The 26,211-nt window shown below is 47.4% G+C and overlaps 2 protein-coding genes across 3 annotated transcripts in view; one reads left to right on the top strand and one right to left on the bottom strand.

Moving 5' to 3' along the window:
- FAM120A (family with sequence similarity 120A) overlaps positions 1 to 14,396 on the bottom strand; it is a 79,954-nt gene extending 65,558 nt beyond the window's left edge. For both annotated transcript variants that reach the window (XM_049769991.1, XM_049769992.1), the window contains exon 1: positions 13,908 to 14,396. In XM_049769991.1, coding sequence (XP_049625948.1) covers positions 13,908 to 14,381 — 474 coding nt within the window. In that variant the 5' untranslated portion in view covers positions 14,382 to 14,396. The remainder of the gene's footprint in view (positions 1 to 13,907) is intronic.
- The window catches only part of LOC126004485 (microfibrillar-associated protein 1-like), a 58,319-nt gene continuing 46,487 nt past the window's right edge, over positions 14,380 to 26,211 (top strand). The window contains 2 exon segments of the mRNA XM_049770905.1: positions 14,380 to 14,770; positions 14,823 to 15,174. Of these exon segments, the coding sequence (XP_049626862.1) occupies positions 14,380 to 14,770; positions 14,823 to 15,174 (743 nt within the window).

The following is a 26,211-nucleotide window of genomic DNA, read 5'->3' as shown; positions in this document are numbered from 1 at the left end:
CTCAGGAAGGGGTAGGGGAGAAGAAACTGTAGACACCTCTATGACCAAGAAGGCAGGGACCAGGTTAGGCAGAGACTAGAAGGACAGGAGGGACAGAGGGACAGAGGGCAGGAGGGCAGATGGGGAGGCAGGACATGCACTGCCCTGGGTACTCGTGCTCGGTTGAGCTGCCTGGCTAACTTCTTAAGTCTGGGAGCTGCAGCTACGAAGGTGCAGGTGGCTGGGCAGCTGGGAGCCTCCTGGAATCTGTGCTATCCTTGTCATTTCTCTATTGACCCAGTATTACTGTTACTCCAAAACCAAAGCACATCAAAGTCCCTAAGATACAGGATCAAAGATTCAAAAACCTCTACTAGGGCTAGTCTACTGAGCAGAGCATCGTCCTGGGGCCTGAGAGCAGCAGAGGCTGCAGGATGCAGGTAGGTGCCTGGGATAGCCCTGCGGTGCAAAAGATAAAGGCCCGGAGCCAGACAGGAACATCAAATGCCAGTGCAGGCCAGGCAAGAAGAAGCATGAGTCTGGTGGAGTCTCTCATCCACCTCCACCAGAGGTCTTTCTCTGGTGAGAAACCTCTTATCCACTGGCCCACTCCCCCTTGCCTTCCCTCCCCCAGCTTCCAACAGGAGGTGCTGGGGGATTCCCTCTTATCTCAGAGCTCCAAGGTACACTGAGCTCAAAGTGAAGACTAAACTTCCAGGGGTAGCAGACAGTTGCCCAGAGAAAAGTGGCCAGGTGAGAAACTGGGTCCAGCCTTGGTCCAGAACCCCCAGCCCACCCCACAGCCTCAAATTCTCCTAATAGCCACCCTCCCATAATGTTCAGGGGAGGGGGATTCCCCCACTGCTGCCACCCTCTCCCAATGAAACAAGGACACAATCCTCATGAAAAGCTGCTGCAAAAAAGCCCAAGTGGGACAATGATCTGCTCTGCCAGGGGAGCATTGCACTTCATGCGATGCCTCTCACCCAACCCCGCAGCAATCTTCTTTACATAGGGTTTTTGTAAAGATGATAAACACCATTCCTAGGTAAGTAAGACCTACTAAGGAAGAGAGTGTCAGGCGTACCTGGCAAGTGTCACAGCTGATCTATGCAGAAGCAGCTATAGGAACAACAATGTGAGGCAGCAAAGGCAACAGGTTTCTTCACACCTATGCTTCCTGAGTGCAGTACTGCAGGACCAGCTGAGCCCACTGCCCAGGATGCCCAGGGCACTATCGCAGGCCATGCATTGGTCATGCATGCAAACAGCTCAGAATCACATGCAACCATGCCAGCCCTTCATGGGTGATGGTGGCTCCATGCAGGTAAGGCCACCCCAGAAAAGAATTTCCACATGCTTCCACACCTGAGCAGCCCGGCTGGCAACAGGGAGGCTCTGTGGGTAGAATTCTCTGTCCCCCATCTTGGGACACAATTCTGTCCCCACCCAGGGCCTAGATTTAACAAATGCAAGTCACCCTGAGCATAAGAGGGTGACTGAGCCTGATTCTTTTTTTTTTTAAACTTTATTGATTGATTGGTTGGTTGTTGGGCCACATCCAGCAGTGCTCAGGGGTTACTCATGGCCTGAACTCAGACACCACCCCTGGCAGGCTGGGGGACCATACAGGATGCCGGGAATTGAACTGGGTCCCTTCCGGATTGGCCACATGCAAGAGGACACCCTACCACTGTGCTATATCTCTCGGAACCCGAGCCTGATTTTTTTGTTTGTTTGTTTGTTTGGTTTTTTGGGTTATACCGGCAGAGCTCAGGGGCTACTCCTGGCTCTATGCTCAAAAATTCCTCCTGGCAGGCTTGGGGGACCATATGGAATGCCGGGATTCAAACCACTGTCCTTCTGCATGCAAGGCAAACGCCCTATCTACATGCTATCTCTCCGGCCCGAGCCTGATTCTAAGATTAAAAAAAAAAAAATCAGGGGTGGGGTGGTGTGAGGGATATTTGAGACATTGGTGGTGGGAATGTTGCACTGGTGAAGGGGGATGTTCTGTGTGTGTGTGTGTGTGTGTGTGTGTGTGTGTGTGTGTGTGTGTGTGTGTTTTGGGTCACATCCGGCAGTGCTCAGGGTCACTCCTGGCTCCATGCTCAGAAATTGCTCCTGGCAGGCACGGGGGACCATATGGGATGCCGGGATTCGAACCGATGACCTTCTGCATGAAAGGCAAACACCTTACCTCCATGCTATCTCTCTGGCCCCAAAGGGGTGTTCTTTATATGACTGAAATCATACAACTGCTATCATATTTGTAATCATGGTGTTTAAATAAAGATAAAAAAATTTCACAGTCGGGCTTCAACAGACGAATGGCTAAAGAAACTGGTGCATATACACAATGGAGTATTATGCAGCTGTCAGGAGACGAAGTCATGAAATTTTCCTATACATGGATGTACACGGAATCTATTATGCTGAGTGAAATAAGTCAGAGAGAGAGAAAAACGCAGAATGGTCTCACTCATCTATGAGTTTTAAGAAAAATGAAAGACATTCTTGCAATAATAATTTTCAGACACAAAGAGAAAAGAGCTGGAAGTTCCAGCTCACCTCAGGAAGCTCACCACAGAGTGATGATTTTAATTAGAGAAATAACTACATTTTGAACTGTCCTAATAATGAGAATGTATGAGGGAAATGGAGAGCCTGTTAGAGTACAGGCGGGGGTCGGGTGGGGAGGAGGGAGATTTGGGACATTGGTGATGGGAATGTTGCACTGGTGATGGGTGGTGTTCTTTACATGACTGAAACCCAAACACAATCATGTATGTAATCACGGTGTTTAAATAAAATAATTTAAAAAAATTTAAAAAATCAGGCTGTGATACTTACGCAGCTGAACACCAGTCACAAAGTTACAAGGAAGGTAAAAACACCTATTAAGTTCAACTTGAAGAATCAGCATATGGCTACAAGTCAGTGGAGATTTTTATTGTTGTTGACTTTGAAAGGGGCAATGTTAATGTCTGGGTTTTTTTTTTTTTGTTTGTTTGTTTTTTTTTTTGGTATTTTGGGCCACACCCGGCGGTGCTCAGGGGTTACTCCTGGCTGTCTGCTCAGAAATAGCTCCTGGCAGGCAAGGGGGACCATATGGGACACCGGGATTCAAACAAACCACCTTTGGTCCTGGATCGGCTGCTGGATCGGCTGCTTGCAAGGCAAACGCCGCTGTGCTATTTCTCCGGGCCCCAATGTCTGGTTTTAATATCAAAATACCTAAAAGGAAAGCTCTCTCAGGAAATCAGAAATTATAGACACTTATCTTATATTTCCTGTTTATTCTAGGAGAACAGGTCACAGTAGTCTTAAAAGCAAGAACAAATGATTTATTTTCAAATAAGGGAGGGAGTGGGATGCAACTCTGTTTAGTCAAAAAAAAAAAAAAAAAAAAAAACAAACCAGAGAAGCCCTGAAGTTCACAGCCATAAAGAATGATGCCCCCCCGGGGGGGGGGGGCAACAGAAATGAGGGGCACTGATGACAATGGTAGAAACATGCACCCTATGTTTGGGAGTTGGGGTTGGGAGTGTGTTTTCCTAGGAAAAACAATGTAGAGGCTCCTCAGACAACTCAACATTACTGACCACCACACAAAGGGAGCTGCCCTCCTGGATTGGCACATGAAAGAAACTGAAGCAGCAATGCCAAGGGATACAGTACACCTATGTTCGAGGCAGTATTGTCCCCAAGTTCCAACAACCAATGACTGGATAATTGAAAAGTAGCTGAAGCGGCCATCTGAATTCATTTAGCACTAAAAAAGGAAGTCCTGACACATGTTCCAGCACGAACAAACCTCGAGGCCTCTATGATCAAAGAAACAAACCAGTGACGAAAGGACAAGATGAGGGAGGAAGGAAGGAACCGGTTGACTCCACTCATATCAGAGTCCCAAAGTGATCAAGACTACGAAGCAGTGGGGATGGCAGGTGCCAGGAAAGAGAACAGGAGATGATACAATGAAGACAGGATCTCAGTCTCATTAGATTAGGAGGTCCAGGACCAGACAAATTGGTCGTGCTTGACAAAGCAGAGATGTGAGTGGTAACACTGAATTGTATGCTTAAAAGTGCCTTCACTCCTACAGTTCAACTGGCACCCACCAGCATGGACCAAAGAGCCCACTGTGCTCCAAAGGCAAGAAAGTGATGCCCAGTGACAAGGGCACCAGGGCCTTCAGTGAATTCACTAGCCAAGACCACTATGGACGAGTAGCCAGCCACCTCTGCAGAGACAGTACAGTATGTCACACTCAACTCAGCCTGCCCTCGGGTGCCCAGTAACAGTAATGGTCAAACCCAGGTGTGGCAAGAGAAAAACAGACAAATCCAGCTCACTGCCCTAAGCAGTCACCCTTTCGTGTGCTCCAATAGCTCCTAAATTAAGAGGCCTAAAAGGCTTGTTCGCAGATAAAAAGCTTGATTTGGTGTTGGGGGAAGCTGAAAGAGGAGGTAGTGCAGTGTAACTACTGGTTCTGAGTACAGTGGGCCTTGCCTCCTTTCCTTCCAGTTGGCTCCCCGAAGCCCAGACACGGGGTCAAAAGGCCGAGGTCACATGCACTCAGCACACCCATGGAGCCCAAGAGAGGACAGGGCCACTGGCCAGAGGAAACAAGAAAGAACATGAGTAAAAAAGGTAATTAAAGGTCCTGCTCTAAAGGACACTGGCAGAATATAGAAACACTTTTATCTGAGCACTGATTCATTTATACCTAATTACTTGAATTAGAAAACTCCCTAGGGTCAGAGAGACAGGCTAGGGCTTGAGGCACTTGCCTTGGCGTATTCACCCCAGTTAGATCCCCTCCTGGGACGACTTCTATGCACACAACCAGGAGCCTGAAAGCACCACTGGTGATGCCCAACACCCCACTCACCCCCCCCCCCCGCTGTAGGGGGTCTTAGCTGCATGGCGTGGCACCACCCCACCCAAAAGAAAACTACATACAAAACCATACATACAAAAAAAAGTGTTGTTTCTTTTTGGTTTTTGGGCCACACCTGGCGATGCTCAGGGGTTACTCCTGGCTATCTGCTCAGGAATAGCTCCTGGCAGGCACGGGGGGACCATATGGGACGCCAGGATTTGAACCAACCACCTTTGGTCCTGGGACGGCTGCTTGCAAGGCAAACGCCACTGTGCTATCTCTCCAGCCCCAGAAAAGTGTATTTAAAAAAAAAAAACTTTTAAAATGTTCCCACTTAGGGTAAAGGGTAATGGGTATAAAATAAGTTCTGGGGAATTCTGCACAAGTTGCTAAGAAAACAGAGCTGAAAAGCTCTTCTAATTGTATGATAATTTAGTTAACTAGATCTATTATAATCATTTTGCAATACATACAGGTAGCCTGGTGAATCATGTTGAAACTGAGAAACATTATATATCAGTTACACCTCAATAACATTTTTAAAGCACCTCTTTGTATGATATTTACCATTTACTCCTATAGTTGTTTACTTATTAATGTGTGATGTGTCACTTCCACTCATGGCATAAATCTGTATAACGCACATTGTAGAGCTATGTGGGTCTAGAAATACACTGAACTATATATGGTCATATATATTAATATCATTAATATTAATATATTAATCTGAAAAGCTAAGCTGCATCTTTAATCATCTCTCTTCCTGCTGTGATTTAGACTCCTCCTGTTCTCAAGGCCTTCAGCAAATGTATGAGTCCAGAAAAAAGTCTGAACAAACCTGAATCACTGCCCACCAGCTAGCCCCATATTCTGCCTCTCCTCTGCCACGAATGTCTCCAGACATGCACCAAATCAGCCTCTCTGAGAACTCACAGGTCTTCACCTGATAAATACATTGCTGACTAGCCTCAGTCAAGCACTAAATATGAACCAACACAGGAGAATGACTGGAAGGAGCCCAGACCCTGAGTCTGTCAGTTCTGGGAAGCTCATCTTTCCCTGTCAGGGTTCGGCTGAGCCAAAGGAGGAAAAGCAGCAGGTATTGCTCAAGGGTGTACTGATTTTTTTTTTTAAAGGCAGGGCAGGGGGCACGTTTTTTGTCTTACAGAATTGGCCAGGGGTTCTAGGTGTTAAAGATTAAATTCATCTTGCTCTATCAATAAGATGATGATCCTAATTAAAAAGCAGAGCATGTAGGAGAGATAGTACAGAAAGAGTAGGACACTTGCCTTGCATGAAGCCAATACAGGTTCAATCTCCAGCATCCCATATGGTCCCCAGAGGATCCCCAGGAGTGCTATCTTAGTGCGGGAGTAAACCCTAAGCATCACTGAGTGTGGCCCAAGAAAAACAGGATGTCTATCCCAGACACACACGAGAGCCAGAAAAGAGTAAAACCTAATCAAGGTGTTTAAATAAAATTAAAAAAAAAAAAAAAAAGTGAAACCATCTTAAAAAAAAGAAAAGAGTAAAACCCGGTCCTGGGTCTCCCAAAGTCCAGGAAACTAGGGGAACCTGGGCATAAAGTGACAGCATGTGACACTGCCTGTAACAGTCATTCTTGGAACACTGGAGACCAACCAGGAGATAACATTTGACATGGGCTTTGAAGCATGAGTGACAAGAAAGGTGGGCAATAGACAAGAAGGATTCAAGAGTCCTCGGGATGGAGGTTGGGAGGGAGGAGGAATCTTGCTCATACCATCATTTATCCAGCCTGCAAGAGGCCTCTTTTTGTTTTATTTTATCCATATTGGTTGTTCAAAATGCTGGTCAACTGTTTGTGGTTTCACAACCCACTAATGGCTTTGAAAGCACTCACTGGAATGTTTAGGTAACAATTCACAAGCTAGAGGGTCTAGGAGGGAGAGGGAAATAGTGAGTGAGAGAAAGGAAGTTGAACTGAACTTGGCAGTGCTGGAGTCAGCAAGTGGAGTAACAGGCGCTAAGAGTAGTGAGTGCAACCTTAACCGTGCATGACCTCAGAACTGAATAGAGCAGAAAATAGAGAATGTGGAGGGAGGAAAAAGGAGATATAGGTGGAGGTGGAGGAGGAGCAGAGGGAGGCAGTTGATGGGGCTGGGGAGGGACAGGAAAATCAGAGCTGGCATCCTGGTTTTACTGGTTTCAGCACGCAAAGCCAATGGGGACACACAGGATCAATCAGGTTAATGAGATGAGCCTGAACAGATAGCCAAAAGGTCCTGTGTACTGAATGGGGTGTGGCAGGAACCATCTCTAAGTGCAGAAAACCAGCTCAACCAAGTGTCTGAGGGCAAAGTATATCCTGAAAACCATCAGAAGTTAAACATATCTATGAATATAAATTTCAAAGGGGAAATGCTTGGGCTGGGGCTGGAGCAATAGCACAGAGAACAGGGCATCTGCCTTGTATGCAGCCTAACCAGATTCGATCCCCAGCATCCCATATGTCCCCTGAGCCTGCCAGGAATGATTTCTGAGCAGAGTCAAGAGTAACCCCTGAGTACCACCGGGTATAGTCCCAAAACAACAAAGGAAAAAAAAAAAGAAAGAAAAAGAAAAATGCTGGGGGTTATGAGTAGAGAACAGCCTGAATGAAGAATGACAGACGAGAACAGTGAATTTACGAAGAATTGTATTTCCGGGAGCCCAGGAATGAGCTATCTAGTGATCATATGGATTCCAGGAGGGGGGACAGAAGTCGAAAACAGAGACCAGTGTGGAAATCACAGTGGTGGTGCAAGTGTTCAGTCTAGCTTGAAACCCTTTCTCTGAGCTCAAGTGGTATTTTTTAAATCCTAGGATAAATACTCAGTGGTGCTCAGGAGGTTACTCCAGATTTTCAGCTCAGGAATTACTCCCAGCAGGCTGGTGACCATATGGGATGCCAGATAATCAAAATAGGGTCAGATACGTGCAAAGCAAAAGCCCTACCTACTATCACTCCAACCCTAATAATTTTTCATTTCTGGGAAATAAAAATAATTTGGCTTGTTTTCTTGTTTTTCTTGGGGGGGGGGGGGTAGGGCCACACCCTGTGGAGCTCAGGAGACCATGTGGGAGGCCAAGAACTGAGCCCATGTCGTCCATGTGTAAGGCATTTCTGGACCAGGAATCAAATCACTGCTTGAGAAGTTTCCCAGACAAACAGAACGTCCACTCCTTGCCCTAGCCAAAAAACTGCATCTATGTCGTGTGCAGAGACTGGATCACAAGACACTCAGGGAGGGTACCAGACTGGAAGAACAAAGAGTATTTCCAAACTTGTAATGTAGTATGTGAGTGTTAATATTAAAGCCACACTGTGAGTGATGTAACTTAAAATCAGACACACACACTGGAGAAAGCAGGGTGGTGATTTCCAAAGACTTGAAAAGTTACCAATGTTCCAGCAATTCCATTCCTGGATATTAATCCCAAAAAAACTGAAACACAGACTTTTACCGATTCCTGTGTACGTTCACATACATGGCAGCAGTATTTGTGATTCACAAATACCCCTCTAAAGACCCTATTACTCAGCCTTAAAAATGAAGAGAATTCTAACACGTGGATAAGCACTAAAGACAACATACTAAGTAAAATTAAGTCAGTAATGACTATTAAGTAGAGGGAAAAAAATTTCTTTTTTTTTTCTTTTTTTTTTTTTTTTTGGTTTTTGGGTCACACCCAGCGGTGCTCAGGGGTTACTCCTGGCCGTCTGCTCAGAAATAGCTCCTGGCAGGCACGGGGGACCATATGGGACACCAGGATTCGAACCAACCACCTTGGGTCCTGGATCGTCTGCTTGCAAGGCAAACGCCGCTGTGCTATCTCTCCGGGCCCGGAAAAGAAATTTCTTAAGGAAAGGGCCAGAGCTACAGCAGCCAGTAGGGTACTTGCCTTGCATGCAGCTGACCTGAGTTCAATCCCCAATACCCCATATAGTTCCCTGAGCCATGAGTAATCTTAAGTATCATCGGGTATTGCCCAAAGACCAAAAGAGAAAGATATATCTTTGGTTTATTTGTTTTTTGGTGGGGGGCACACACCTGGCAATGTTCAGGGGACCATATGGGATGCCAGGGATCAAGCCCAGGTCAATTCATGCATAAGGTAAGAGCCCTGCCTGCTCTCTCCACACGCCTGCAAATATCGTAAAGCAAGTGTCTTAAATAGATGGATCAGCTTAAATCAAAAGGGGCCATTTTAAACTCCAGGCACTCCCTGGGCACTTCAAGGTCGGTGCTGTTTAAGGCCTGCCCCAAATACAGCAACTCTTGGAACTGCCCCTGCTCAGGTTGTAACTGGGAAAGGAAGGTGGTAGGTCTCTATCAGATCTGACCCAGGAGTGAACTCCTGGAGATATACACCCAGGTGTTTACACAAAGAAACGGAACTGACTCCTGTATGACACTTCCCTCCAGAAAGAAAGGAAGGAGAGGTAGGCCCTGGCTTACAGTCAGCCCACCCAGACTCCATCCCCACAGAGCAATTTCCACAAGCCCTACCCTACCTGACTTACACAGAGCCAGGTGTAAGTCCTGAGCACAACCAAGCGTGGGCCCCCAAACATAAAAATCAACAAGAAAAAGTGACTGACATTTAATTTGCCCCTAGATGTGACTTGCTGTTCCTTCACAGATAGAAAGGGGAAACACATCCATGTGAGGACTCCACAGGACCTGACACCGAAGCGTGTACAAACCACCAGCTCTCTCACTGACTTAAATGCGCACGAGCAGAGTTGGAAGAGGCACATCCAAGACCCAAACATGGAGGGACAGCTTGGGTCCGCAGAGGTGCGTTCAAAAGAGTGGCCTTAGGGTTCCCCAGGTTCTTAAATAAACACCAAGCCCTCCCCACAGTTTCAAAGGTTATGATGACTCAGGGCACACAGCAGAAGCACCTCCTAGACACCCACCAAAGCCAAGCAGAGTGATGGGAATAACAAAGCCAGCTTCTAGTGGCTTGGAAATCCAGGGGCAATGTCCGATACAGCCACCAACACCTGTTTATCAAACACAAGCTCCTCTAGGCCAAGTTCCCCAAGCCAGGCTGACTGGAAATTCAGCCTTTCTGCCTGGTGGAGGAAGAGGAGAGGAAGCTAACAAGACAATTGATTTTGTTGAGAAACACCACCTATAAGTCACATGAACAGAGCGAACAGTTTGCTGATTATTAATTAAATTTTAAAAATCAAACCCATTAACACATCCAAATCAATCTTTGTGGGGCCGGAGTGATAGAACCATGAGGAGGGTTTTTGCCTTGCCCGAGACCAACCAGGGTTTGATCCTTGGCATCCTATATGATGCCTCCAAACCGTCCATGAGTGCTCCCTGAGTGTAGAACAGAGTAAGCCCTTAGCACCACAATATCTGGCCCCAATTACAAAGCTATATAGCTTTAGGGTTTTTTTTTTTTTTTTTTTGAGGTGGGGAGTCACCTCTGGGTTTATTTTTGACTCTAAGCTCAGGAATCACTCCTGGCAGGGCACAGAGACCATATTGATTGAACTGCCAGGGATTGAACTGCATACAATGCAAGCACCTGCCCACTAGAGTGTCATTCTGGCTCCAGGGTTTTCAAGCACATGGGGGTTGGGGGAGAGACGGGACAAAGCACTCCACCACCCCAAAGATCCTCTTGCGAAACCACCTCCCCCTCCCAGTTCCCACACGGTCCAATGAACTGAATCCTAATGTTCAAGCCTCACTTCTTTCACTTAACACAACATCTGAGCACTTCACCTGAGCTGGTGCAGATAAAACAGCTCTTTCTTGCTTCTGAAGGCGTTGACAGCCTGGGCAGTGCTATCTGACCAGTAGGGAACAATGATATGGGGTGTTGCCACTTTGGGGCATTTGAGGGTAAAGGTGGTCTGATAGCTGAGTTGTTTCCTATAGTGAACACCAAACAGAATTACTAGACTGGCAAATGTCTGCGCACAACAGAGCTTCTTCCCAGGGCCCTTCCCCACAACATCACAATTCCAGAGCTGCCACAGTACCTGGTGGTGTCAGCACTGCTGACTCTCACCGTGCTAGTAGGTAATGATATGTCCTTGTGGGCACAATTTACTTCACTCATTTAATGGGCACCTTCGAACAAACCACAGTCCGGTGCAACTCCCTTCAAACCTAGGCTCTTGAGCTTCAGGTCCTGACCCAAAGAGTGGAATGGGAACTGAACATTTTTCTGCGACTCAAAAGCACCCCTGTCAAAAAAGCACTATGCTAACCTGGAGCTCCTAAGCCATTGGATTACTCTCCCTTCCTTTCCTACCAGTCTTGAAATTCTGTGCACTGGCTACAGCGTTCCTGGCCACCCGCCCCACTTCCCCGGCTCAGTGTCACTCCTGCTATTAATGGTCTCCTCTGGTGAAGTCTCCGCTTTGCTTAGAAACAGCCCTGACTTGGAGACTCACAATTGAAAAGGCCAACAGTCCATGAGAACAGGGACATAATGGAGTCTTTAAGCAGGAAAGAGAAGGCTTTCTCTCCATGGCCATGCAGACTCACTGCACCTCAACTCCAGGGAGCTTGCCTGGGTGCCTAAGGAATTTCTCACAGTTGCATTTAACAGGGATTCCCCCCCAAAGTGGGGAGCTGCCAGGTGAGGGGCTAGAAGGCCCCTGAGTCATTATCACTCATTATCTGTGCTCAGATCCTGACAAATAAGCTAAGAGGCTTGGATGAAGTTAAAAACATAACTAGAAAAAATAAAAACACAAACACAACAGCAACAACAAAAAGCACTAGATAACATTGTCTTGTGCCCAGAAACCAAAGTGGTAAAGAAATAATCTTAAATGGAGTTACCAAACCCTTATTCAAACACTGGTTAAATTCCTGAGCACTTAAGAAGGTGTGCGAGACATGCATGGGGCACCCAGACAGTGACATTTTATCATGAAAAAGGAATCCTGGGGCCAGAAAGATAGCAAGAAAGTAGGGTGTTTGCCTTGCATGCAGAAGGTAGGTGGTTTGAATCCCTGAGCCTGCCAGGAGTGATTTCTAAGCACAGAGCCAGGAGTATCCCCTGAGCGCTGCCGGGTGTGACCCCAAAATCACTCACACACACACACACACTGGCCCTAATCTCTCTCACACATACACACACAGTGGCCCTAATCTCTCTCTCTCTCTCTCTCTCTCTCTCTCTCTCACACACACACACACACACACACACACACACACACACACACACACACACACACACACTGGCCCTAATCTCTCTCTCTCTCTCTCTCTCTCTCTCACACACACACACACACACACACACACACACACACACACGCCCTAATCAGTGTAGCAGAGAGTCCTTTGCAAGTCACACACACACAAGCCCTAATCACACACACACATACACACACACATGCGAATCAGGTGTGTGGCTGGGAGTCCTTTGCAAGTATGGCCCAGGACACTCGGCCTGCACTTTCTAGACGGTGGACACCTGGCTCTCTCCCAGGGCATCTTCTGTGGGAGTCCCAGACTGGAAAAGCCGCTGCCGTCCTACAGGGAGGGAGTGAGGGAGGGAGGGCTGGGCTCAGCGCTGAAATGCCAGCAGCGGCAGACCCTGGCGCACACCCAGCTTCTGCCAGGCGCGGAGACCAATGGGCTGGGGCAGCCCCGACCCGCACGCTGCGAGCCCGCTCACCAATCGCGGCGCGCGGGTGGGACTTCCGCCAGCACTCTAGGCTGAGCCGCCGCCACCGCGGCCCGCTGCAGGCCGCGCCGGGAGTCGACGGGTCGGGGCTGCACAAACTTTGAGCTCTGCAATCCGGGAACAAGCAAGCGAGGCAGAACTGCCAGAGGACGGCCACACCAGAACTGCCCCTCAAACAAATCCCCCCCCAGACCCCCAGAGGTTTACAATCAGAAAAGTACAAAGCAATGACTCGGAAACAAGGCTCAGGTGGGGGGGGCATGGATGCTTCTTGGGGTGTCACTGCGAGTCCTGAGGCTCCTCTGGGCCTAAGGTTCCGGGTGGCCTGTAAACTCCCGACAGCACCGCTCTGGTTTCCCAGCGCCCCGCCGAGAGACGCACCCACCCACCTGCAGCCTCCCAGGCCCTGGTTCCAGCCTCGCACAGAGCCAAACCCCAGCCAGCCTGGCACGGACTCGGTGCCAGCCGACAGCAAACTGCAATCAAGTTTTAGGGTTCTCTGAAATCTAACACGCACCCCAATCAGATCATTTTCCTAAATCTGCTCTCTACAAGAAGCCCGGCCTCAGTAGCGTCCTAAACCGCTGGCCAATTCTGCAGGCCTCGCCCCGTTCACTGCAGGGCCCAAACCCGAGGGGAGGTGCAAAGCAAGCTACCCTGCTGCCCCGCAGCCTGGGAGACCCTTTCCGGGCACCGCGGAGCCTCGCGCTTGTATAAACCTGTTGCTGCCCGAAAACGAGAGTCGTGTAAAAAAAAAAAGTTCAGGTAAGTGACCAGCCAACCTCGAAGGGCTGGAAAAAACAATCCGGACATCCGGGAGGGGCGTCCTCGGGTCTCCCCACGACAAACTTCGGCCTGCGAGCCAGACGGGCTACTTCCACTCGCTGCCCGAGGTCAGTCACGTCCACCTCGCCAACGCGCAGCGCAAAGGGGGCCTCGCCGAGACCGCGGTGGCCCTGCTTCGGACGAAGCCTGGGAACCCCAAGTTGCAATCCAGCAAGAGATCGCAACTGCAACTCCAGCTCCGGCCCTCGAAACCTGCTTCGGGCCCAACTCTCAACTGGAGCGACTCCAAACCCCCTCCCCATGACCCCGGCGACAGCCGGCACATCTGGGCACGCAGGGTCTCAAACACGGACCCGGGTCGCCCCCAACCCACTCGGAAGTCGGGCGACCGCCCAGGCTGTGCCCGGGCGAGGCACCGACTCCTCCTCTCCACCCCCCGGGCAGCGCAGGCACCACCAGCTCGCCTCCCTCCGCCCCAAGAAGAGCCGGGCTGGGCGAACGAAGCCCCGCACGCCCACCCCGCCCGCGTCCTCCCGCGCCCGCCTCCCCCTCTCCGCACCTTGACGTGGAAGCGGATGAGCGCCAGGCGGATGCAGTGGGCCATGCAGACGGGCGGCAGGAACCAGACCTTGGGCGGCGGCGTGCCCTTGTTCTGGACGTGGCTGACGATCTGCTGCGCCGTCTGCCGCTCGTTGCCCTGGCGCTTGACCCACTCGTGCAGCCGCGCCTTCTCCAGCGCGCCGTTGAAGAAGACGAAGAGCTCGATGTTGCCGCCGAAGCAGGCCTTGGCCAGCGCCGCCAGGTAGCCCAGCATGTGGTTCCACTGGCCGCCGCTCACCCAGTCGGTGTAGAAGCCGCCGTAGAGGCGGTGCAGGCAGTTGTCGGCGTCCACCAGCAGGCGCAGCGGCGAGTGCGGGGGCCGCTGCCGCCCGCCGCCCACCAGGCTGCCCCGGGCCAGCTTCTGCAGCTCCACCGGCACCACGGCGCTCGGGCAGTGCTTCTCGATGTAGTCCTGGAAGCCCTGCACGCCCATGGCGGCGGGGCTGGGCCGGGCGGGCCGGGCGGGCCGGGGCGCGGGCTCAGGGGGCGCCGGGCCGGGCCGCGCTCATGGCCGCTGCGGCCGCCATGTGCTGCCGCCTCCCAGGGCCATGGCGGGACGTCCGCGCTGTGCTGCGGCGGGGCCGGCGGCCGGGGTGACGCACGCGGCGGAAGGGGCGGCGCCACGCGGGAGCGGGCCGGGGCGGGCCCGGGCGTGCGGCGCGGCGCGGCGCGCGGGGGCGAGCCCGGGACCCCGCGCCGGCGCTGGGCTGGGTCGGTGCCGCGACGCGCCGCGCGTCCCGACGCCCGGAGCTGCGCGGCGGACACCGCCCGGCCGGTCGCCGGCTCTCCCGGACTCCGAACCCGAGCCAGGCCGACTCTGGGGTTCGGAGAAGGGAGCCGGGCGTCCCTGGACCCCGTCTCGACCTCCCCGAAGGGACCCCACCCCAGGCCGAGTCGCGATTACGAGCCCCCCTCATTCCGACGTTGCTCCCCGAGGGCTCAGTTAAGCAGCCGCGGGACCTTGCCCGGCTGCTGTCACATCGCCGCCGCCGGAGACCCCAGGGAGCACCCCTCCCGCCGTCCCGGGGCTCCATCCTTCTTAGAGACCCCCACACACACCTTTACCCGGTTTTACCCCAGTCCCGTCTCCCCCACCCCCGAAAAACTCCACCACCACCCCCGGCCTTGGCACCTGCCAGGGAAATAAAAAAGGACAGTGCGGCCTCTTGCCCGGGAGGGAAGAATGAGCAGACGCACTGCACTGTCCCCGGTCCAGACGAATCAAGGTCCGTCCTGGGTGTTGCTAAGAAAGAAGTTTGGGGGCCCGGAGAGATAGCACAGCGGCGTTTGCCTTGCAAGCAGACGATCCAGGACCAAAGGTGGTTGGTTCGAATCCCGGTGTCCCATGGGGTCCCCCGTGCCTGCCAGGAGCTATTTCTGAGCAGACAGCCAGGAGTAACCCCTGAGCACCGCCGGGTGTGGCCCCAAAACAAAAAAAAAAGAAGAAGAAGAAGAAGAAGTTTGGAGACCTCGTCGATGGCATCCTTAGTTAACGGGAAGGAGGTGCTCCCTCCGGGAGAGGCCCGGGTACTAGGGCTTTTCCCGGTTTTTATTTTTTTTTATTTTTTTATTTATTTTTGTTTGGGGGCCACACCCAGCGGTGCTCGGGGGTTACTGCTGGCTCTGCAATCAGGAATCACTCTTGGTAGGTTCGGAGACCCTACTTCAGGGGTCTCAAACTCAATTTACTTGGGGGCCGCAGGAGGCAAAGTCGGGGTGAGGCAGGGCCGCATAAGGGATTTCGCTTACCGAATATTCGCATTAGTAAGGAAAAAATCGCATGAAACATTTGCATACCCCGAACGGAACTGCTCGGGGTAGGCGAATGTTTCATGCGATTTGTTTTCTTACTAATGCGATTTTTATTGCGATTATTCGGTAAGTAAATAATCGCGAATATTGCGATATTTGAAGGCCGGCCGCGGGCCACAAAATGTACGGACGGGGGGCCGGAGAGATAGCATGGAGGTAAGGCGTTTGCCTTTCATGCAGAAGGTCATCGGTTCGAATCCCGGCATCCCATATGGTCCCCCGTGCCTGCCAGGAGCAATTTCTGAGCATGGAGCCAGGAGTAACCCCTGAGCACTGCCGGGTGTGACCCAAAAACCACAAAAAAAAAAAAAAAAAAAAAAAAAAAAAAAAAATGTACGGACGGCCGTAAACGGCCCGCGGGCCGCGAGTTTGAGACCCCTGCCCTACTTGATGCCGAGGATCAAACCAAGGTCGACCGCGTGCCAGGCAAGGGCCTTCCCCGCTGACCTTGGATCTTCGCTTGCTCTGGTTTGCACCCGGGCATATTGTCCTGGCAGCCTCTGCAACTTTTCAAAGACTGGTGTCTGCGTATATGGGCCACCCCAAAAGTCCTTACAAGATTACCTGGACTGTAAGAATCTCCAAGGGAAACCTCGTGTCCGCTGTGTTCCATCTGGGAAACCCCTTCCCGAAAGAGTGAGTCTGGTTCCATGTCTTCCAGGCCTGAGTTCTGCTGTGATTGTCTACAAAATAAGGTTAATAGCTCAACAAAGCGTACTTCAAAGGAAATTAATATCTTGCAAAAAATGTGCATTTAAAAACTGACAACTCAAAAACTTGAAAGTTTTTTTTTCCTTACCACTTCTCTCCCTTACTCCTCCGCACAAAGACTGGTCTTAAAGCAGGACAGTATGATAATATACTTAAAATGCTCTGAGTGAACTTCTTTAACTTTTATTTATTTGGGGGTTTGGGTCTTACCATTGGTGCTTAGAGGTTATTCCAGGCTCTGCATTCAGGAATTATTCCTGGCAGTACTCAAGGGGACTCTATGAGGTGCGGGGATTAAACCCAAGTCAGCCAATTGCACAACAAGTGTTTTACCCAATGTACTGTCCCTCGAGCCCCAAGCATATTTAATTTTTAAAGACAGGTTGACATGTTAAGTTATATGCACAAAGAGAGAGAGAGAGAGAGAGAGAGAGAGAGAGAGAGAGAGAGAGAGAGAGAACAGGATTACAGGCTATTTTAAAATGCTATTTAGAATTACAGTTAGCTCTTTAAATCTTAGTAAAGTGCTAACAATGAAGATGGACACCCCAGAAATACCCAACTTTCTACAATCTATTACAGATTCACAAGATTAAGACATAGTTTTTTAACAATTCAATAGTTTATTTTTTTTAATATTGCAGTGGGTTTACTTATTTTCACTGTATCCTATTTTAATTTTTTTTTTTTTTTTTTTTTTGGTTTTTGGGCCACACCTGGCGATGCTCAGGGGTTACTCCTGGCTGTCTGCTCAGAAATAGCTACTGGCAGGCACGGGGGACCATATGGGACACCGGGATTCGAACCAAACACCTTAGGTTCTGGATCGGCTGCTTGCAAGGCAAACACCGCTGTGCTATCTCTCCAGGCCCAAAATTATGAGTTTATTTTTTGTTTTGGGCCACACCCGTTTGACGCTCAGGGATTACTCCTGGCTATGCGCTCAGAAATCGCCCCTGGCTTGGGGGGACCATATGGGACGCAGGGGGATCGAACCGCGGTCCATCCTACGCTAGCGCTTGCAAGGCAGACACCTTACCTCTAGCACCACCTTCCCGGCCCTGTTTTTAATTTTTAAACAAATGTCCCATAAAATATATATATAAAACAAGTATATTTAAAGCACATTCTTGTCAGGGGCCAGAGTATAGTAGGTAGGCCTTTTGCCTGAAGCCAACTGGGGCTCAATCACCACATATATTGATCCCTGAGTACTGTCAGGATTGATCCTTGAGTGCAGTCAGGAATAAAACCTGAGCATCAGGGCCCGGAGAGATAGCACAGCGGCGTTTGCCTTGCAAGCAGCCGATCCAGGACCAAAGGTGGTTGGTTCAAATTCCGGTGTCCCATATGGTCCCCCGTGCCTGCCAGGAGCTGTTTCTGAGCAGACAGCCAGGAGTAACTCTGAGCATCGCCGGGTGTGACCCAAAAACAAACAAACAAAAAAAACCTGAGCATCATTATGTGTGGCCCAAAAACAAACAAAAAATTAGTGTCTTTATCTGGTGTTCTGGAAATAAATTTATATTTAAGAAATTGCAGAAGTTCTAGCAGAGATCTCTAAATGAATAAAACTTTATATCTCCTTGAGTCCACCATCTATCTAAATGGTTGAGGACATTTTTTTTTATCTCTTTGAAGCTATTAAGCACATAAAGAAAATTTGGCTTGTTTGTTTTGGGGGCTATACCCAGTGGTTTTTAGAACTTACTCCTGACTCTGCACTCAGAGATCACTCCTGGCAAGGCTCTAGAGAATTTATAGAGTATTGGGGATCAAATCCAGGACAGTTGTGTCTGAGGCAAGTGCCCCACTGACTGTATTATCTGTCTGGCCCAAAAGGAAATTTAATTTCAGTAAGAGATTGCCACATTAAAAACAAAAACATTTAAAGATTTTTTTATTTGGTTTTTGGGCCACACCCGTTGATGCTCAGGGGTTACTCCTGGCTATGTGCTCACAAATTGCTCCTAGCTTGAGGGACCATATGGGATGCTGGGGGATCGAACCAAGGTCCGTCCTAGGTTAGCATGTGTAAGGCAAACATCCTACTGCTTGCGCCACCGCTCTAGCTACATTTAAAGATTTAGATGCTAATAGAACATAGACCTCTGTCCACCTACTCTCCAAATCCCCCACGGAAGTAGCAAAAGTTGCAATTAAACAGAATCAGCTGTGATTATGCAAAAGTGTATGTGTGGGGAAAACTCCATTTTCAGATGTTTCACATTTCAATCAGTTCGATTTGGTTTTGATTTGGGGGCCACACTTAGTCCTGACTCTGAGCTCAGGGATCACTCGTGGCTGGTTTGAGGAACTAGATGTGATGACAGGCCATGTGCGAGCCAAACTCCTTACCTACTATACCATCACCAGTCAGAAGTTCCATTTTGATCAAGTCATCTATATCCCAAAGAAGGAATAAATTGTCTTATTTCTGTGATTCTTGGTAAAGGAAAGTGGAATGAAGTTTTAAGCTAACATTTTACTCATCTATTCACAAGTAAAAGAAAAAGTAAAATTTCAGTTGTATCAAGTAAGGTGACAGGTTTCTACCCCGAGAAGTGTGATTATTACCTGTCTGGAAAACAGCAGGCTAGGTGAGTAGTACTGAAGCCTAAATCTGCAATAGAACAAATTAAATAAATACTTGGGATTTGAACATGTCTCACTTATTTAGCCTATCACTAAACTCTAATCTGTTTGATTGTCAACTTGAATTACCTAGAAAAGCTTGTGTATATTTAATCTTGAGTATTTGATTGTATTGGTATTCAACAGTTTGTCTTTAATTGTGTATTAAAATTCTTCACAAGAGTGCATAGTTTAACCTTAAATTTTAAAATAGGTTTATAACTAAAGTTTAAAATATATGTCTTGGGCCGGAGTGATAGCACAGTGACAGGGTGTTTACCTTACACGCAGATAGCCAGGACAGACCCAGGTTAGATCCCCAGCATTCCATTGATTCTGAGACCGCCAGCAGCAATTTCTGAGTGCAAAGCCCGGAGTAAGCCCTGAGCGCCTCTGAGTGTGGCCAAAAAACAAAAATAAATAAACTGAAAGTCTCTGGGAAAGCATAAGCAAATTTCTGTTAGCTTCTTATTTATGGTAATCTTGAACAATAGTGGATTTTAGACCAGAGACAAAGACAATGGATAAGACGCTTGCCTTGCATGTGGCTAACTGAGGTTCAGTCCCCAATACTATATATGATCCTCCCTACTCCAACTAAATATTACCAAAAGTGATCCCTGAGCACCATCAGGTGTGGCCCAGAAACAAACAGAAGGCAGACAGGAGTTTAAAATGTGTGGCTTACAAACTCTGAGGCAATATTCCAGGTGCTCCTAGAGCAATTTTTGGCAAATGCAAGAGATCAAGGTTATAGTACTGGGGCCACATGAAGCAATGTTGGGATGGAGGAGGCACTGTAGAGTCCAACTTGTGATGTTCAGGGAACCATGTCAAGTTTCCAGTTCTCATGGTAGTGGTGTTGACTGCATGCCAGGCTTGCATCTTAACCCCTCAATTAACTTTCAGCTCCTCTGACATGTTATAGGGCCATTTGACTGGCATCTCAGCTATGGATCACTTCACCTCTAAACTGCAATGTCCATTCCTTTCTGCAGCAGATGGAACCCTCCTTTATGAGTCTATAAAGCAGAGGTCTCAAATTCAATGTACCTGGGGGCCACAGGAAGCAAAGTCAGGGTGAGGCAGGGTCGCATAAGGGATTTCACAAAAAAAAGTCCTCAAAGGTCATTATTAACAGTTTTAATTATTTCTTCTGAACATGAATAGAACATTGAGTGAAGATCATGAACAGTTCTTCTGAACATGGCACCTTTTGCCTATTCCTTGCTGCCAGAGACTTGACAGTGCTTCTTCTCACAAATCTGAACCACATTTGGCTTTAGAGAGGAAGCAGTTGAGACCCTCAGTATGGCTTGAAGATGATCATCATTAAGTCTAGACCTGTACTTTGACTTATTGAAGTTCAATGTGGAGAATAACTTTTCACACAAATATGTGCTCCCAAAAAGGCACATGGTTCACTTGAACATTTGGGAAAGCTCAGGGAAGCTGGGGGGCAATTCTCTCAAAAATTGCCCATGCATGTCTGCTTTTCCACTAATCTCCCTGAACTTGGCTTTGAGATCAAAGTTGCATTGCAGGTCAATGAGCTCCATTTGAAGCACAGGAGGGGCATCTTGCACATCAAAGGAAAAGGGGTCCACAAAAATTTGGAAAGTGGCTCTGTGCTTTTTGAAGTCTGCAAATCTGTGATAAAATTCCTTCTCTAGCTTAAAAATAGCATCCACATATTTCTCACCACTGAATGGTATGCCTGCATCCACAAGTTCCTTGCATGCTGGGAAATGGCAAAGTTTGTCTGAGAGAGCTGGGATTTCCATAACACAAGTATTTTTTGTTTTTGATTTTGGGCCACACCCAGTAATGCTCAGGGGTTACTCCTGGCTATGTGCTCAGAAGTTGCTCCTGGCTTGGGGGACCATATGGGACACCGGGGGATTGAACCGCAGTCCGTCCAAGGCTAGCGCAGGCAAGGCAGGCACCTTACCTTTAGCGCCACTGCCCGGCCCCTCCATAACACAAGTTTTGTGGAGAATGCTCTCATGTTGTCATAGGCAGCACTGATAAGCTGCCCCAGGCCTTGTAACATCTTGTTTAGTACATTCAGCTTATGTGTGATGTCAACAAGAAAAGCTAAGTCCATGAGACATTTGTGATCACTCAACTCAGAAACAGCATTCCCATCCTTCTCCATGAAGGCTTTCACTTCTTCTCTCAACTCAAAAACTCTTTTCAGGATATTTCCCCTGCTGAGCCAATGTACCTTGGTGAAATAGAGCACATCTCCATATTCTGACTCCATTTCCTCTAAAAAAGCACAGAACCTCCTGTGCTTTAAGCCCTTGGATCTAATTTGGTTGATGCATTTCACAACAACAGACAACACATTGTCACAAGGCAGGCATTTACTGCAAAGGGCCTGCTGATGGATAATGCAGTGAAGAGCAATGGCCTTCTCTACACCCTCCTCTTCAAGTTTTTTTGAACAAGTATAACCAGTCCATTTTTCCTCCCTGTCATCGATAGCACTCCATTGGTTATTATTCCAACAAACCTCTTCCATGGCAAACCTGCAGTCTCAATGGCATCACACAGATGCCGAAATATTTCATTAGCGGTGGTCTGGCCATGCATTGGAATTATTGTGAGCAGCTCCTCTGTCAATTCAAAATTGCAATCAACACCACGGACATAAATCGTGAGCTGTGCAGTGTCTGTTATATCTGTGCCCTCATCAAGAGCAACTGAATATGCATCAAAACATTTGGCTTTCTCACACAGTTGATGATAAATGTCACTTGACATGTCAGAAATGCGCTCTGCCACAGTGTTGGAAGAAAGGCTGATTTTGCTAAACTGACCTTTCTTTTCCGGACAGATAAAACTTGCAGCCTGTAACATGCATTTTTTTTTTAACAAACTCTCCTTCTGTGAATGGTTTCCCTGCCTTAGCAATCATCTCACTAACCATGTAACTAGCTTCGACTGATGCATCATTCTCTTTGGTTGCTTTCTTGAAGAAATCTTGTTGCCTCATTAGACATGCTTTAAGATTGGCAACCCACTTGGCTCTCTCATTTTCTTGATATTTTGCACATTCCTCAGCATGTTTAGTTGAATAATGGTGTTTCAAGTAGTATTCCTTGTGCACTGCAACTTTCTCTGAGCAAATCAGACATATGGGGATGCCCCTGTGCTCAACAAAGAAATACTGCATCTCCCACTTTTCCTGAAATTGTCTGTGCTTGTCATCAATCTTTCTCTTGACTGCAGGCTTTGATGAAGTCATGATGAAGGTATGATAAAATCTAATTCTGTAATAAACTTCTCTCCCTTCTCTCCCTTAGGCCTCTGATAATGCAAGGGACAGCGGGCAGGATCAGCGGAAATGACATCTGCGCTAGGCGCAAAGTATTCGCGATTATTCACTTACCGAATATTCGCAATAAAAAATCGCATCAGTAAGAAAAAAAATCGCAAAAAATCGCATTAAACATTTGCATGCCCTGAACGGAACTGCTCGGGGTATGCGAATGTTTAATGCAATTTTTTTCTTACTAATGCGATTTTTTTGTTTGTTTTTCGGGCCACACCCATTTGATGCTCAGGGGTTACTCCTGGCTAAGCGCTCAGAAATTGCCCCTGGCTTGGGGGGACCATATGGGACGCGGGGGATCGAACCATGGTCCTTTCCTTGGCTAGCGCTTGCAAGGCAGACACCTTACCTCGAATACTGCGATATTTGAAGGCTGGCCGCAGGCCACAAAATGTTGTATGGAGGGCTGCAAACGGCCCGAGGGCCACGAATTTGAGACCCCTGCTATAAAGGCTTACAAGCACCTTGGGCTCCCCAGACCTCTTCTCTCTATAGCTATCACTATTAGACAAAGATAGCTATGAACTTAGGCCCTCATTTCCTTAGCCCCAGGGAGCTGAAGGGGCTAGAAAAACAAACACTTTGGGTATGCTTTGAAGAATAATACTCCATGAGTCTCCAGTCTGTCTCTGATTTAAATGGAAATTTTTAGTTATTCCTTAAATTCTGCCTGATGGCTTCCTCCAAAATTGTACATATTATCCCTCCTACATTTTCTTTTTAAATATGATAGGTATCAAGTGAGAAGGATTGGAGAGATACAACAGCAGGGAAGGTGCTTGCCTTGTATGCAGCCAACCCCATATTGATCTCCAACACCGCATATAGTCCTGGATCCCTTCCAGAAGTAATCCCTAAGCACAGTCAGGAGTAAGAAAGCCCTGAGTACTTCCTGAATGTGGAGGCTCATTCCCCCCCCAAAAAAAAGCTCAAAAGCAAAAATCAACCGAGCCAGAAATTACCATTCACATATACAAAAATGTTTTAGAATTGAATCGTTGAGAGACTAGTTATCAAATAGACTTTTACATTGGTGTAAACTGTAAAAATCTTCCCGGAAAAAAGTAATTTTTCTCCCAGAAAATATAAACCAGATGTGGTTGGAACTCTTGGCCTGATTTTTTCCTGATAGTCTGGGCCTGTGGACAGGACAGCTGTAGTTCAGGAGCTTTCCTGAAAGAAGGAAGAGCTAGGTCATGTGTGGTAGCATAAGCCATTTATGGGACTTGAGCATTTGATATATGACAATGCAGTTGATGAGATAATTAAATGTTTTACATAGTGGTGCTCAGAGCTTACTTCTGGATTTATACTCAAGGATCACTCTGTTGGAAGACCATATGGAATTCCAGGTATTAAACTTACGTCAGCCATGTGCAAGGCAAGCCATATCCACTCCACCCCCTAGTTCTAAGTAATAGTCATTCAGAGATCCAAACTCAGACACATTATAATCAAACTTTCAAGATCCAAAGATAAGGAAAGAACTTTGAAAGCAATAGAAGTGAATCATTACATTCAAGTGATCTTTAAAAATTCCACATTAAGGGGCTGGAGAGATAGCACAGCGGTAGGGCATTTGCCTTGCAAGCAGCTGATCCAGAAGAGACAGTGGCTTGAATCCCAGCATCCCATATGGTCCCCCAGCCTGCCAGGGGCAATTTCTGAGCACAAAGTCAGGAATAATTCCTGAGTGCCACTGGGTGTGACACAAAAACAAACAAACACAAATTTCACATTATTGGTGTCTGGAATGGTAGTATCATAGGTAAGGCGCTTGCTGTGCATATGGTTTTGCATGGGTTTGATCCCTAGCACCCCGATGGTCCCCTGAAAAATATAAAGAATGATCTCTGAATACAGAGCCAAGATTAAGCTCTGAGCATGGCTGAGTGAGGCCCCAGAACAAAACAAAACACAACTTCACATCTCAGGATCCAGAGCGATAGCACAGAGGGTAGAGCATTTGCCCGCACACTCCCAACCCGGGTTTGATTCCAGGCATCTAATATAATCCCCCAAGCCTTCCAGGAGTAGTTCCAGAGATCAGAGCCAAGAGTAAGCCCTGAGTGTTGCTGGGTGTGTCCCAAAAGCAAACAAACAAACAAATAAACAAAAACAGAACCAACATCCCAATAGAAATGTTCGAAGCCAGAAGACAGTGATTGTTACATCCAAAGTTCTAGAGTAACCCTCCCCCTAGAAAACCCTAAAAAATTATTGCCCCAAAATATGCAAATATTAACAATTCCTTCAAAGGTGAGGGAGAAATAAAGACATTCCTAAATCAACTAAAGCAGAGGGAATTAGTGATCTGCCATGCAAGAAATGCTTAAGAAATTTAAACCCGGGGCCGGGTAGGTGGCGCTGGAGGTAAGGTGTCTGCCTTGCAAGCGCTAGCCAAGGAAGGACCTCGGTTCGATCCCCCGGCGTCCCATATGGTCCACCCAAGCCAGGGGCGATTTCTGAGCACATAGCCAGGAGTAACCCCTGAGCGTCAAACGGGTGTGGCCCAAAAACCAAAAAAAAAAAAAAAAAAAAAAAAAAAAAAAAAAAAAAAAAAAAAGAAATTTAAACCCGGTGAAATAAAAGGAAGTTAAAGAACCTCAGGAAAAATTAATATCTCAATAAGGATAAATAAATGGACAATTATAAAATCTAGTATTATTGTAACAATGGTTTATACTTCTACTTTTTGTTTTCTACATTATCTAAGAATCTAATACAGTTAAAAATAGTTATTAAAGAAAAAGTATTATTGTAACTTATAATAAACTCCAATCTTGTTTTCTAAATAATTGAGAGAATTGGGCCCAGAGAGATAGCACAGCGGCATTTGCCTTGCAAGCAGCCAATCCAGGACCAAAGGTGATTGGTTCAAATCCCAGTGTCCCATATGTTCCCCCGTGCCTGCAGGAGCTATTTCTGAGCAGACAGGCAGGAGTAACCCCTGAGCACCGCCGGGTGTGGCCCAAAAACCAAAAAAAAAAAAAAAAAATTGAGATAATTGTGCTTTTAAACTAATTTCTGTTTATTTTGGGGGACACACCATGTATAAAGATGAAATTTTATGATACCAGAAAGTGATGGGGGTTGAATAGAGCTATAGAGGAGAAGAGTTTTATTATATTTGAAGGTAAATGGCTACAAATGCAAAGTAGAACATTGTAATTTTAGAATTAGAATTTAATTCCCATGCTATACACAAAGAAAATAGATATACTTGAAAGGAAGCATAAAAGTAATAGAAGTATTTCACTACAGAAAAGCAGTAACACAAAAGACAGAAAAACAGAATACAAGGAACCAAAAAAACTAGAAAGGGCAGTGATCAGAATGAGCCAATTTCAATAAGATGTCCAACTGGCAGAGCAAGCTTATTTTATCTTTATTGCTTAGATATGACTGACTCTCCTAAATATGTTTATGTATTAAAAGAAAATTATGTAATCTCTCTACTGCCCTTCTCTTGGTTGCTCTTGGGGTTTTTTGTTTGTTTCATTTTAAGTAAATAAATAGTTTTATGTTTAGTGTAAGGGGAGAGGGAGAGAGAGAAATGTACTCTGGATTCTCCAAACATGGAGAGAGCCCTGTATACATCTCAGCACCAAAGAGTAAAACTACACATCTCAAGATGGGAGATGCTGATGAGATATGCTTAGGCACCGTGTACCCCATTGCTCTTATTGAGATGACCAAGATAGTGTCTGCTTGAATCAGCTGCAGGGCTTGGGGGTCATATAGTTTGCACATGTGCTTACCAGGA

Source organism: Suncus etruscus, chromosome 3 (assembly GCF_024139225.1).
Source record: "Suncus etruscus isolate mSunEtr1 chromosome 3, mSunEtr1.pri.cur, whole genome shotgun sequence".
Classification (NCBI taxonomy): domain Eukaryota; kingdom Metazoa; phylum Chordata; class Mammalia; order Eulipotyphla; family Soricidae; genus Suncus; species Suncus etruscus.
This window is presented reverse-complemented; position numbering and strand designations above follow the sequence as displayed.